We start from the raw sequence: 13,290 nt of genomic DNA, 5'->3' as shown, positions 1-13,290 counted from the left end.
TGGGTTCCTTGATAATTTGTGTGAGATTGAGGGCATCTATCTTAGATTTTAGGATGGCCGGGGTGTTAAGCATATTGTAAAGGCAGTCAATGTTGTTCTCCTCCTCAAACGAGGAGGAGCATGGATAGGACCAAGATGCGGATTGAGGGAAATAAGCCATCTTTTAATAAAAACAGCAAACAAGACACTACAAAACTACAAAACAACAAAATGAGACTAACCTTCAACTGTCCTGTGAGGACACAGGAACAAACACCCACAAAAGCCTACTGCCTATGGCTACCTTAAATCTGGCTCCCAATCAGAGACAAATGAATGACAGCTGTCTCTGATTGAGACCCAATCTAGGCAGCCATAGACATAACTAGACAACCTAACAAACACTATCCCATACACATACAACACCCATAGACTAACCAAACACACACAACATACAATGCCCACCCCAACTCACGCCCTGACCAACTAAACATAATCAAAATAACATAAAAATAGGTCAGGAACGTTACAGAACCCCCCCCTCAAGGTGCGAACGCCGGGCGCACCAGCACAAAGTCCAGGGGAGGGTCTGGGTGGGCAGTTGACCACGGTGGTGGCTCAGGCTGAGGGCGAGGTCCCCACCCCACCATAATCAATCCCCGCTTCTTTATCCCCCTCCCAATGACCACCCTCCCACTAACACCACCTAAATGAGCGACCAGCACCGGGACAAGGGGCAGCACCGGGACAAGGGGCAGCACCGGGACAAGGGGCAGCACCGGGACAAGGGGCAGCACCGGGACAAGGGGCAGCACCGGGATAAGGGGCGGCAGGTCCTGGCTGAGGGACTCCGGCAGGTCCTGGCTGAGGGACTCCGGCAGGTCCTGGCTGAGGGACTCCGGCAGGTCCTGGCTGAGGGACTCCGGCAGGTCCTGGCTGAGGGACTCCGGCAGGTCCGGACTGTAGGGCAGCTCCGGACTGTAGGGCAGCTCCGGACTGTAGGGCAGCTCCGGACTGTAGGGCAGCTCCGGACTGTCGGACGTCTCTGGCAGCTCCTGACTGGCGGGCGTCTCTGGCAGCTCCTGACTGGCGGGCGTCTCTGGCAGCTCCTGACTGGCGGGCGTCTCTGGCAGCTCCTGACTGGCGGGCGTCTCTGGCAGCTCCTGACTGGCGGGCGTCTCTGGCAGCTCCTGACTGGCGGGCGTCTCTGGCAGCTCCTGACTGGCGGGCGTCTCTGGCAGCTCCTGACTGGCGGGCGTCTCTGGCAGCTCCTGACTGGCGGGCATCTCTGGCGGCTCCTGACTGACGGACGGCTCTGGCGGCTCCTGACTGACGGACGGCTCTACTGGCTCGGGACAGACGGGCGGCTCTAATGGCTCGTGGCAGACGGATGACTCAGACGGCGCTGGGCAGACAGATGGCTCAGACGGCGCTGGGCAGACAGATGGCTCAGACGGCGCTGGGCAGACAGATGGCTCAGACGGCGCTGGGCAGACAGATGGCTCAGACGGCGCTGGGCAGACAGATGGCTCAGACGGCGCTGGGCAGACAGATGGCTCAGACGGCGCTGGGCAGACAGATGGCTCAGACGGCGCTGGGCAGACAGATGGCTCAGACGGAGCTGGGCAGACAGATGGCTCAGACGGAGCTGGGCAGACAGATGGCTCAGACGGAGCTGGGCAGACGGGCCGTTCAGGCACCGCTGGGCAGACGGCAGACTCTGGCCGGCTGAGACGCACTATAGGCCTGGTGCGTGGTACCGGAACTGGAGGTACCGGGCTGAGGGCACGCACCTCAGGGCGAGTGCGGGGAACAGGAACAGGGCACACTGGACTCTCGTGGCACACTCTAGGCCTGGTGCGTGGTACCGGAACTGGAGGTACCGGGCTGAGGGCACGCACCTCAGGGCGAGTGCGGGGAGAAGGAACAGTGCGTCCAGGGCTCTGGAGACGCACAGGAGGCTTGGTGCGTGGTGCCGGAACTGGAGGCACTGGGCTGGAGACACGCACCATAGGGAGAGTACGTGGAGGAGGAACAGGGCTCTGGAGATGCACTGGAAGCCTGGTGCGTGGTGTAGGCACTGGTGGTACTGAGCTGGGGTGGGAAGGTGGCGCCGGATATACCGGACCGTGAAGGAGGACACGTGCTCTTGAGCACCGAGCCTCCCCAACCCTACCAGGTTGAATGGTCCCCGTAGCCCTGCCTGTGCGGCGAGGTGGAATAGCCCGCACTGGCCTATGCAGGCGAACCGGGGACACCACCTGTAAGGCTGGTGCCATGTACGCCGGCCCGAGGAGACCAGATACGTTGGGCCGGCTTCATGGCACTCGGCTCGATGCCCAACCTAGCCCTCCCAGTGCGGCAAGGTGGAATAGCCCGCACTGGGCTAAGCACGCGTACTGGGGACACCGTGCGCTTTACCGCATAACACGGTGTCTGACCAGTACGACGCCCTCTTACTCCACGGCAAGCCCGGGGAGTTGGCTCAGGTATCCAACCCGGCTTCGCCACACTCCCCTTTAGCCCCCCCCCAAGAAATTCTTGGGTGAGCCTCTCGGGCTTCCAGCCTCTCATACGTGCTGCCTCCTCAATCCACCGCTCCTGGGCTGTGGCTGCCTTCTTCACCTCCCGAGAGCGGCGATTCTCTCCAACCCTTCCCCAGGGTCCTTTTCCGTCCATGATCTCCCAAGACCATTCCTCCTGTGTCCAGTGCCTTAGTTCTTTTTCTCTCTCCTCAATCCGCTTGGTCCTGTTGTGGTGGGTGTTTCTGTAAAGGCAGTCAATGTTGTTCTCCTCCTCAAACGAGGAGGAGCATGGATAGGACCAAGATGCGGATTGAGGGAAATAAGCCATCTTTTAATAAAAACAGCAAACAAGACACTACAAAACTACAAAACAACAAAATGAGACTAACCTTCAACTGTCCTGTGAGGACACAGGAACAAACACCCACAAAAGCCTACTGCCTATGGCTACCTTAAATCTGGCTCCCAATCAGAGACAAATGAATGACAGCTGTCTCTGATTGAGACCCAATCTAGGCAGCCATAGACATAACTAGACAACCTAACAAACACTATCCCATACACATACAACACCCATGGACTAACCAAACACACACAACATACAATGCCCACCCCAACTCACGCCCTGACCAACTAAACATAATCAAAATAACATAAAAATAGGTCAGGAACGTTACACATATCCCAGTTTAGGTCACCTAGCAGTACGAACTCTGACGATAGATGGTGGGCAATCAATTCACTTATGGTGTCCAGGGCACAGCTAGGAGCTGAGGGGGGTCTATAACAGGCTATTGACTTATTTCTGGAGAGATGGATCTTTAAAAGTAGAAGCTCGAACTGTAGATCTGGATAGTATGACAGAACTCTGCAGGCTATCTCTACAGTAGATTGCAATTCCGCCCCCTTTAGCAGTTCTATCTTGACAGAAAATGTTGTAATTGGGGATGGAAATTTCAGATTTTTTTGTGGCCTTCCTAAACCAGGATTCAGACACAGCTGGAACATCAGGGTTGGCGAAGTGTGCTAAAGCAGTGAATAAAACAAACTTAGGGAGGAGGCTTCTGATGTTAACATGCAAGAACCCAAGGCTTTTACGGTTGCAGAAGTCAACAAATGAGAGCGCATGGGGACACACAGGGCCTTGGTTAACCTCTACATCACCAGAGGAACAGAGGAGGAGTAGGATGAGGATACGGCTAAAGGCTATAAGAACTGGTCGTCTACTGTGTTGGGAACAGAGAATAAAAGGAGCAGATTTATGGGCGTGGTAGGATAGATTCAGGGCATAGTGAACAGACAAGGGTAGGGTAGGGTGCGAGTATAGTGGGGGTAAACCTAGGCATTGAGTGACGATGAGAGAGGTTGCATCTCTGGAGGCGCCAGTTAAGCTGGGTGCGGTCTCCGCATGTGTGGGGGCTGGGACAAAAGAGCTATCTGAGGAATGTTGTGCAGAACTAGAGGCTCCGCAGTAAAATAAAACAATGAGAGCTGCCCTAAACAACAGTATACAAGCCATATTGACATTAGAGAAAGGTATAAAGCAATCACAGGTGTTGATTGGAAGAGCTAAGACAACAACGGGTGAGACAACAACGGGTAAACAGCCAGGACAACAACAACAGGTATATGGCGATGAATAGGCAGAGAGTGTCAGTTAGCTACACACAGGGGCTGAGTTTGAGGCTGTGGCAGACAGATAAACAAAATTAAGTACCGTGTTAATGGACAGTCCAGCAGTCCCATAGGTCAAGACTTATACATAGACACAATTCACTTGTACAGTGCATTCAGAAAGTATTCAGACCCCTTCCCTTTTTCCACATTTTGTTACGTTACAGCCTCATTCTAAAATTGATTAAATAAATAAAAATTCTCGTCAATCTACACACAATAACCCATAATGACAAACAGGTTTTTAGACATGTAAAAAACATAAGTATTCAGACCCTTTACATGAGGAGCTCAAGTGCATCCTGTTTTCATTGATCATCTTTGCGATGTTTCTACAACTTGATTGGAGTCCACCTGTGGTAAATTCAATTGACTGGACTTGATTTGGAAAGGCACACACCTGTCTATATAAGGTCCCACAGTTGACTTTGCATGTAACAACAAAAACCAAGCCATGAGGTCAAAAGAATTGTCCGTAGAGGTCCGTGACAGGATTGTGTCGAGGCTAATATCTGGGGCAGGGTGCCAAAATATTTCTGCAGCATTGAGGGTCCCCAAGAACACAGTGACGTCCATCATTCTTAAATGGATTAAGTTTGGAACCACCAAGAATCTTCCTCGAGCGGGCACTCGGCCAAACTGAGAAATCGGGGGAGAAGGACCTTGGTCAGGGAGGTGACCAAGAACCCGATGGTCAATCTGATAGAGCTCCAGAGTTCCTCTGTGGAGATGGGAGAACCTTTCAGAAGGACAACCGTCTCTGCAGCACGGTGAAGGTTCCCCTTCCAACAGGACAATGACTTTAAGCACACAGCAAAGACAACGCAAGAGTGGCTTCAAACAAGTCTCTGAATGTACTTTTGTGGCCCAGTTGTTTCATTATAAAATATGAAAAAGGAGAAATTAATCGGTGTAATTGTGTTGTTAACAAACTCTTTTCTCTTGTTTGTCGTCCCTAGGTCCAGGAGTGGCTCTGTCTCAACTGCCAGATGCAGAGGGCCTTGGGCATTGACATGACCACCCCACGCTCCAAGAGCCAGCAGCAGATCCACTCTCCATCCCACCAAACCAAACTCATAGTCCAGCCACCACCTGTTCAGCCAGCTCAGCCAGCAGCCCAGACAAAACCCCAGCCTCAGCCCCAGGCCCAGCCCCCACCACAGTCAAAACCCCACTCACAGCCCCAGCACCAACTCTACGGTCAATCCCAGCCCTATGGTCAATCCCAGCCCCAGGCCCAGCCCTATGGTCAATCCCAGCCCTATGGTCAATCCCAATCCCAGGCCCAGCTTTATGGTCAGTTCCAATCCCAGCCCCAGCCCTATGGTCAATCCCAATCCCAGGCCCAGCCCTATGGTCAATCCCAATCCCAGGCCCAGCCCTATGGTCAATCCCAATCCCAGCCCCAGCCCTATGGTCAATCCCAGCCTCAGCAACAGCCCTACAACCAAACTCAGCCTCAGCCACATGGTCAATCCCATCCACAGGCCCAGCCACATGGTCAATCCCAGACCTATGGCCATTCCCAGCCCCAGAAACAGCCCTATGATCAATCCCAGCCCCAACAACAGCCCGACAGCCAAACTCAGCCTCAGCCATATGGTCAATCTCAGCCCTATGGTCAATCCCAGCCCCAGCAACAGCTCTACGGCCAAAGCCAACCTCAGCCCCGGCCATATGGTCAATCCCAGCCCTATGGTCAATCCCAGCCCCAGCACCAGCCTCAGGCCAAATCCCAAGCTCAGCATCAGCCACAGACCTCTCCTGGCCTACAGAGACACCCTATACCCGGCTCTGCCTCCCTACCCGGGTCAACGACAAGCTCCCCCCAGCACATCCCATATGGCCAGAGAGGGCCTGGAGGTCCCGGCCAGCCCCGGATCCCCCATCCTGGGGCAGTCCCCCTGGTGGGCATGGCCAAGGCTCCCTCCCAGCCAGACCTGGGCCGAGGCTCCCCGCTGCACCAGGGCGGCCGTCAGGCTGCCAGCGCCGGCTCATCGCCTTCCCATCGGCCCGCTGCTCCCCAGGGGCAACCGCCCCAGGACGGCCTGACCAAACTGTTTGGCTTTGGGGCATCGCTCCTCAACCAGGCAGCCAGCACCCTGGCCTCTGTGGACCCCCTCTCAGGGACACCATCCACCCAGCCCTCCCCTGCCAGGGGTGGGCCTTCCAACAAACAACAAGGACCTCCTGATGCCAAACCATTCCAGACGGGTGGCCCCCATGCACCACAGATGGGTGGCCCTCATGCACCCCCGATGGGTGGCCCGCAAGTACCCCAGATGGGTGGCCCACAAGCACCCCAAATGGGTGGTCCACAAGCACTTCAAATGGGTGGCCCTCATGTACCGCAAATGGGTGGACCCCAGACACCAACTCAGATTGGTGGCCCGTATGCACCACAAATGGGTGGCCCACATACATCAACTCAGAAAGCACCCCAACAGCAGCAATCACCTGTGCATCATCAGAAGGGACCACAGCAACAACAGCAACAGCAGCAGCAGCCGGCCAGACAGGAGCCTGTTCCCAAGCCGGTGGAGCCTGAGAAGCACAAAGTCAAATGCCCCCTGTGTAAGACAGAGCTCAACATTGGCAGCACCACTGAGCCGCCTAGCTACAACTCCTGTACCCAGTGCCACACTCAGGTCTGCAACCTATGTGGATTCAACCCGGCGCCTCACCTGGAGGTAATCAAGACTTTCCTTTCCCACATACTGTTCATCTCTCTTTCTGTATCTCTCTTTCTGTATCTCTCTTTCTGTATCTCTCTTTCTGTATCTCTCTTTCTCTCTCTCTCTCTCTCTCTCTCTCTCTCTCTCTCTCTCTCTCTCTCTCTCTCTCTCTCTCTCTCTCTCTCTCTCTCTCTCTCTCTCTCTCTCTCTCTCTCTCTCCTCTCTCTCTCTCTCTCTCTCTCTCTCTCTCTCTCTCTCTCTCTCTCTCTCTCTCTCTCTCTCTCTCTCTCTCTCTCTCTCTCTCTCTCTCTCTCTCTCTCTCTCTCTCCTCTCTCTCTCTCTCTCTCTCTCTCTCTCTCTCTCTCTCTCTCTCTCTCTCTCTCTCTCTCTCTCTCTCTCTCTCTCTCTCTCTCTCTCTCTCTCTCTCTCTCTCTCTCTCTCTCTCTCATTGCCCTTGATCCTTCACTGAGGCCCGTGCTCCTGTTTGTCATTACGTTGTGAGTAATGCAGCTCACTCAATTCTTTACAGTAATCACACCTAAAAGCGTCTTAGCAGGTTTACATCTCCACCATGTCTGCCTCGCAACAATTCAGTACTTATTATTTCGCCTTCCCAATTGATAGAGGCAGTTCTTCCATTTTGGCTACTGGTTCTTTCAGAATACCTGGTCAAAAGGGGAGCATGGGGAGCACAAACATCTGTTTTTTCTTCCATTCATTTCGTATTCAATAAAATTGTTCCATTTATTGATAATGAAACTCTCCAAAGCAGGCCCTTTTTCCCTCGCATACCTTTTTCTATAGATAAGCACACAGACCTTGAGAACACTGAATGCGCATACTAAAGATTTAAGGGTGGAGTGAAGGGCTGGCGCAAGGGATGAAAGTAGATGGACAGACACAGTAGAGGAAGCAGTTGAATGGCTTAGTAAAACCATCCACATTAGGGATGTTCAGTCTCTAGGCCTTTTGTGGTTGGCCTGTACCTGCCTGGTAGGCGGCTTCTCTTTCTGATGGAGATTTTCGGGAGTAAATCATGTCCAACGTTAGCTAAACTCCTGGACCTAAAAGCATTTTTTTATGGAGATTCTCCATTGAGCTTTCTTTTTGGTCCAGAACAGGGCTTAATCTACTCGTTTATTTGCTAGGCAATACAGAGGTGAAATCTCTCCTCATTGTCCTAAGTACTTTAGTAAATCATCCATAAACGGATGTTAGATGAGATGTTGACCAAATTGGTGAGGATAAGAACTAGGATTAGTTTATATTATATTCTCTCCCTCTCTGCAGAGATCCAGGTCAGAAATCCTCCTTAATGGATGTTGAGGAGGCTGGGAAAAAGGTTGAGTAAATCAACATTGTGCATATTTGTAGGTTGCCAATTAAAGGCTCGGAGATGGGAGATGTATTTCCCGCTATAATTCAGCCCTTATGATTCAAGGAGGCTCAGGCTTTCATCTGTGGGTGTGACCAGAATGTAAAGTGGTGCTGTTGCAGTGTACCAATCAGTGGGTGTTTTAAATCCTCCACGCTGACACTGGACTCACAGCTTAGCAGAAGCAACATAGGAGAAACCATAAAGTGGCATTTATGTCCCTGGGTTTGAATTCAGTCAAACCTACTGGCCGTGTTTTGGTGATGGATAGCTTTGTGAAATATGGGGGCCAGGGACGGCTTGTGAGATATTGTTGGCTACCGCTATTCTCAGGTTGCCTCTCTGAAACGTGATCATATTCGCCTAATATTAGCCTTTGTGATTTTGTACATCTATATCAAATTATTTAGCACAATTTCATCCTAAATATTACCTTGAATTAACTTCATTATTTACGTTATGATTTGTATTTCAGAGTATTGAGATCATGAAATCATTGCTCCTTTTGATCCAACAGTAAGTGTTGCAGATCATAGAGTTAGCATGGTGCTACCCAAGGGTCTGTGGGGAATATTGTACAGTACAGTGGGTCAATGCCAGAGCCGGTATTGTGTTGTATGTTCATCCCTCCAGTCAGAACTACAGATAATGGCCGGGCTATAAATAGATTCCAGAATACAGCCTTGGAGATTGCGTGGGGGACCAAGATGCATTGAATTAAGTAATATACACCAAGATGAATCCCAGCCCATTCAAACTGTTAGAGGCGCACAGAAAGAAAGGGGCAGAGGCGGTTTGCTGAATGTCGGCTCAATTTATGCTTCAAACAAATGAGGGCAGGAAGCTTTCAAGAGTAGCGGGCCACTGCAGAACCTTCAGTAGGCTGGCTGTCAGTAGAAGAGAGGCCTGTCATGGCCTGCGGGCTCCGCAGCACGCCTGAAAAGGATGGAGAGCCAGGCTGTGGAGGAGACTCTGGAAAGAGCATGCTATAGCTGGGTCACGTGGCGTGCCGAGTCCAGAGGGAGAGCTGTTGGGGGACCACAACAACAAGGGGGAGGGAAAGAGGGTAGAGGAAGGGATGAGAAGTGAAAAGATGAGAGAGAGAGCGTGAGCAAGAGAGAGAGAGAGAGTGAGCAAGAGAGAGAGAGAGAGAGAATACGTATGACGTCCAAAGCAGTGTCTCAGGATAAACTATAGAATGGGGGGAACAAAACAATGTCTCAGAGAGAGAGAGGGGTAATACGTATGACGTCCAAAGCAGTGTCCCAGGATAAACTGAAGAATGGGAGGCTGGGGGGAACAAAACAAAACCTGTTGACTTTTCCCTGCTTTGTTGGGTTCTCCTACTCAGCTAGCTAGACCTTGGGAGGGCTGTGGAGGGTAGCAGACCAAATGTTTTTTGCATTTCCTCTAGTCTGTCCCGAGTACCAGATTGGCAGTTTCATCATTGTGACTACTCCATTGGTTCCATTTTGCCAAGACAGCTCAATCAAGCTCAGATAAACTATTTCAAATAGTGTTTGAACCCAGGTCTGGAGGGTCGTGAGGGTACAGTACGCTGTGCCCCTCTACATATTTAATCTCTCACTATTTATAATGCACATCCTCTGAATTATTAATCAAGCACTCTTCTTCTCTCTCTGCCCCTTCTTTTTGCAGTTCCCTCAAATGCATGTCACTAAACAAAATGTGTTCCCTACCGACATGCACTTTATCTCAACCAATGGCCAAAGTCCTGGCATCCTCCTCCATTTCATCCTGAATCCTCCCATTCCAGGCTTAATAATGATATACAGATTAGAGCAGTGGGTTGTGGGCTGCTCAATGCTAGGTAGCGTTTCAGTACTGAAAATACTGTGTGGACAGAGAGAGAAAAATAGACATAGATGGAGAGAGAGATACAGAGAGAGAATACTAGGATTAGCCACAGGGTGTTCACATGGTCTTCACTCCATGTTTTTCAAGATTGATTTAATACATGGGGAGATTGTGAAATCCTTTGCTCATTCACTTGGGAAATGTGTTTTATGCTGTGTTGTTATGAACTGACAGAAGTAGATCGCAATGTAACAAATGTTGCTAAACGTTCACCATGTGGGATTTCTCTCACTGTGGAGCTTTTCATCGTTTCCCTTTCCTCACAAACATCTTCTCTTTTCTCCTGTACCCTCTTATGAGAGTGAAAAAAAACTCCCCTCCCCTGCTCTCTCTGCACCCCTGAACAGAGCAGGATTAATTTTAAATTCATTCAGATGGGAACCTTTCTCTACCACAGAGTGGCCTTTGAGGCAGTGGAGCTCAGTGGAGCTCAGTGTGGCTCAGTGGAGCTCAGTGGAGCTCAGTGTGGCTCAGTGGAGCTCAGTGGAGCTCAGTGTGGAGCTCAGTGTAGCTCAGTGTGGAGCTCAGTGGAGCTCAGTGTGGAGCTCAGTGTGGAGCTCAGTGTAGCTCAGTGGGACTCAGTGTAGCTCAGTGGGACTCAGTGTAGCTCAGTGTGGAGCTCAGTGTAGCTCAGTGGAGCTCAGTGTAGCTCAGTGTGGAGCTCAGTGTAGCTGAGTGGGGCTCAGTGTAGCTCAGTGGAGCACAGTGTAGCTCAGTGTGGAGCTCAGTGTAGCTCAGCGTAGCTCAGTGTGGCTCAATGTAGCTCAGTGTGGCTCAGTGTGGCCCAGTGGGGCTCAGTGGGGCTCAGTGTGGCTCAGTGGGGCTCAGTGTGGCTCAGTGGGGCTCAGTGTGGCTCAGTGTGGCTCAGTGTGTCTCAGTGTGGCTCAGTGTGTCTCAGTGTGGCTCAGTGTGGCTCAGTGTGTCTCAGTGTGTCTCAGTGTGTCTCAGTGGAGCTGAGTGAGGCTCAGTGGAGCTCAGTGGAGCTCAGTGTAGCTCAGTGGGGCTCAGGGTGGCTTAGTGGAGCTCAGTGTGGCTCAGTGGAGCTGAGTGGGGCTCAGTGGAGCTCAGTGTGGCTCAGTGGGGCTCAGTGGAGCTGAATGTAGTTCAGTGGAGCTCAGTGGAGCACAGTGGAGCTCAGTGGAACTGAGTGGGGCTCAGTGTGGCTTAGTGTGGCTCAGTGGAGCTGAGTGTAGTTCAGTGGAGCTCAGTGGAGCACAGTGGAGCTCAGTGGAACTGAGTGTGGCTCAGTGTGGCTCAGTGGAGCTGAGTGTAGTTCAGTGGAGCTCAGTGGAACTGAGTGTGGCTCAGTGTGGCTCAGTGGAGCTGAGTGTAGTTCAGTGGAACTGAGTGGGGCTCAGTGTGGTTCAGTGTGGCTTAGTGTGGCTCAGTGGAGCTCAGTGTAGTTCAGTGTGGCTCAGTGTGGCTCAGTGTGGCTCAGTGGAGCTGAGTGTAGTTCAGTGTGGCTCAGTGTGGCTTAGTGTGGCTCAGTGGAGCTCAGTGTAGTTCAGTGTGGCTCAGTGTGGCTTAGTGTGGCTCAGTGTAGTTCAGTGTGGCTCAGTGTGGCTCAGTGTGGCTCAGTGGAGCTGAGTGTAGTTCAGTGGAGCTCAGTGTAGTTCAGTGTGGCTCAGTGTAGTTCAGTGTGGCTCAGTGTAGTTCAGTGTGGCTCAGTGTAGTTCAGTGTGGCTCAGTGTAGTTCAGTGTGGCTCAGTGTGGCTCAGTGTGGCTCAGTGGAGCTGAGTGTAGTTCAGTGTGGCTCAGTGTGGCTTAGTGTGGCTCAGTGAAGCTCAGTGTAGTTCAGTGTGGCTCAGTGTGGCTTAGTGTGGCTCAGTGGAGCTCAGTGTAGTTCAGTGTGGCTCAGTGTAGTTCAGTGTGGCTCAGTGGAGCTGAGTGTAGTTCAGTGGAGCTCAGTGTAGTTCAGTGTGGCTCAGTGTAGTTCAGTGTGGCTCAGTGGAGCTGAGTGTAGTTCAGTGTGGCTCAGTGGAGCTGAGTGTAGTTCAGTGTGGCTTAGTGGAGCTGAGTGTAGTTCAGTGGAGCTCAGTGTAGTTCAGTGGAGCTCAGTGTAGTTCAGTGTGGCTCAGTGTAGTTCAGTGTGGCTCAGTGGAGCTGAGTGTAGTTCAGTGTGGCTCAGTGTAGTTCAGTGTGGCTCAGTGGAGCTGAGTGTAGTTCAGTGTGGCTCAGTGTAGTTCAGTGTGGCTCAGTGGAGCTGAGTGTAGTTCAGTGTGGCTCAGTGTAGTTCAGTGTGGCTCAGTGGAGCTGAGTGTAGTTCAGTGGAGCTCAGTGTAGTTCAGTGTGGCTCAGTGTAGTTCAATGTGGCTCAGTGGAGCTGAGTGTAGTTCAGTGGAGCTCAGTGTAGTTCAGTGTGGCTCAGTGTAGTTCAGTGTGGCTCAGTGTAGTTCAGTGTGGCTCAGTGTAGTTCAGTGTGGCTCAGTGTAGTTCAGTGTGGCTCAGTGGAGCTGAGTGTAGTTCAGTGGAGCTCAGTGTAGTTCAGTGTAGTTCAGTGGATCTCAGTGTAGTTCAGTGTGGCTCAGTGGAGCTGAGTGTAGTTCAGTGGAGCTGAGTGGAGATGTGGTTGATCCAGCACCCAGCCTTCTCCCATGCAGCCTGTAATGAAACATGAAAGGGCATGAAAGAAAATAACACAGAGGACACGGAGGATGGGACAGTGGCATCACAGCCAGCGCCTGTCATTCAGAGGGACTGGAATGATGACACACTGTGTTTCACACACACTCTTGCAGGCAGCATAAAAGCAGGCCTGCATACGCACACGCATGCATACAGTACAAGTGCACACTTATGCGCACACACACAGAGAAACACACACCAACTGACTCATCAGACCTTGTAGCATACTGCCCTCTCGTTAGCAAATATGTCTGAGTCGCTCCCAATGCGACCCTTCACTTCATGCTGAAATGAGAAACATCACATTACACTGTCATTTTCATCAACTCTCAGGCAACAATAAACCTTTTAGTGCAGCACAGAGATGTGAAATGCATATTTTTTTAAAGAAGGTGTTTTATTTGTGACCGACCGGCTAGATTCGGTCTTATGTAGCAACATTTGAAATTGTGTTTTTAACATTGGATAAAAGTAGAGACTTAGAGATATAAATGTGTATATCATACACTACAGTTGAGGAAAAATGTGAAAGTAATTCTGCTTTGGAAGTTGATAAACT

The 13,290-nt window shown here is 51.4% G+C and overlaps 1 protein-coding gene across 5 annotated transcripts in view; it reads left to right on the top strand.

Annotated features, from left to right (window-relative positions):
- The window catches only part of LOC129860967 (protein bassoon-like), a 199,278-nt gene that overhangs the window by 77,860 nt on the left and 108,128 nt on the right, over window positions 1-13,290 (top strand). For all 5 annotated transcript variants that reach the window (XR_008760487.1, XR_008760486.1, XR_008760485.1 and 2 more), the window contains exon 3: window positions 5,138-6,868. Coding sequence is in view for 1 of the 5 variants with exons in the window: in XM_055931944.1 (XP_055787919.1) it covers window positions 5,138-6,868 (1,731 nt within the window). In the remaining 4 variants the exon portion in view is untranslated. The remainder of the gene's footprint in view (window positions 1-5,137; window positions 6,869-13,290) is intronic.

The sequence above is a fragment of the Salvelinus fontinalis genome, chromosome 8 (genome assembly GCF_029448725.1).
Source record: "Salvelinus fontinalis isolate EN_2023a chromosome 8, ASM2944872v1, whole genome shotgun sequence".
In the NCBI taxonomy this organism is placed as follows: Eukaryota; Metazoa; Chordata; class Actinopteri; order Salmoniformes; family Salmonidae; genus Salvelinus; species Salvelinus fontinalis.
This window is presented reverse-complemented; position numbering and strand designations above follow the sequence as displayed.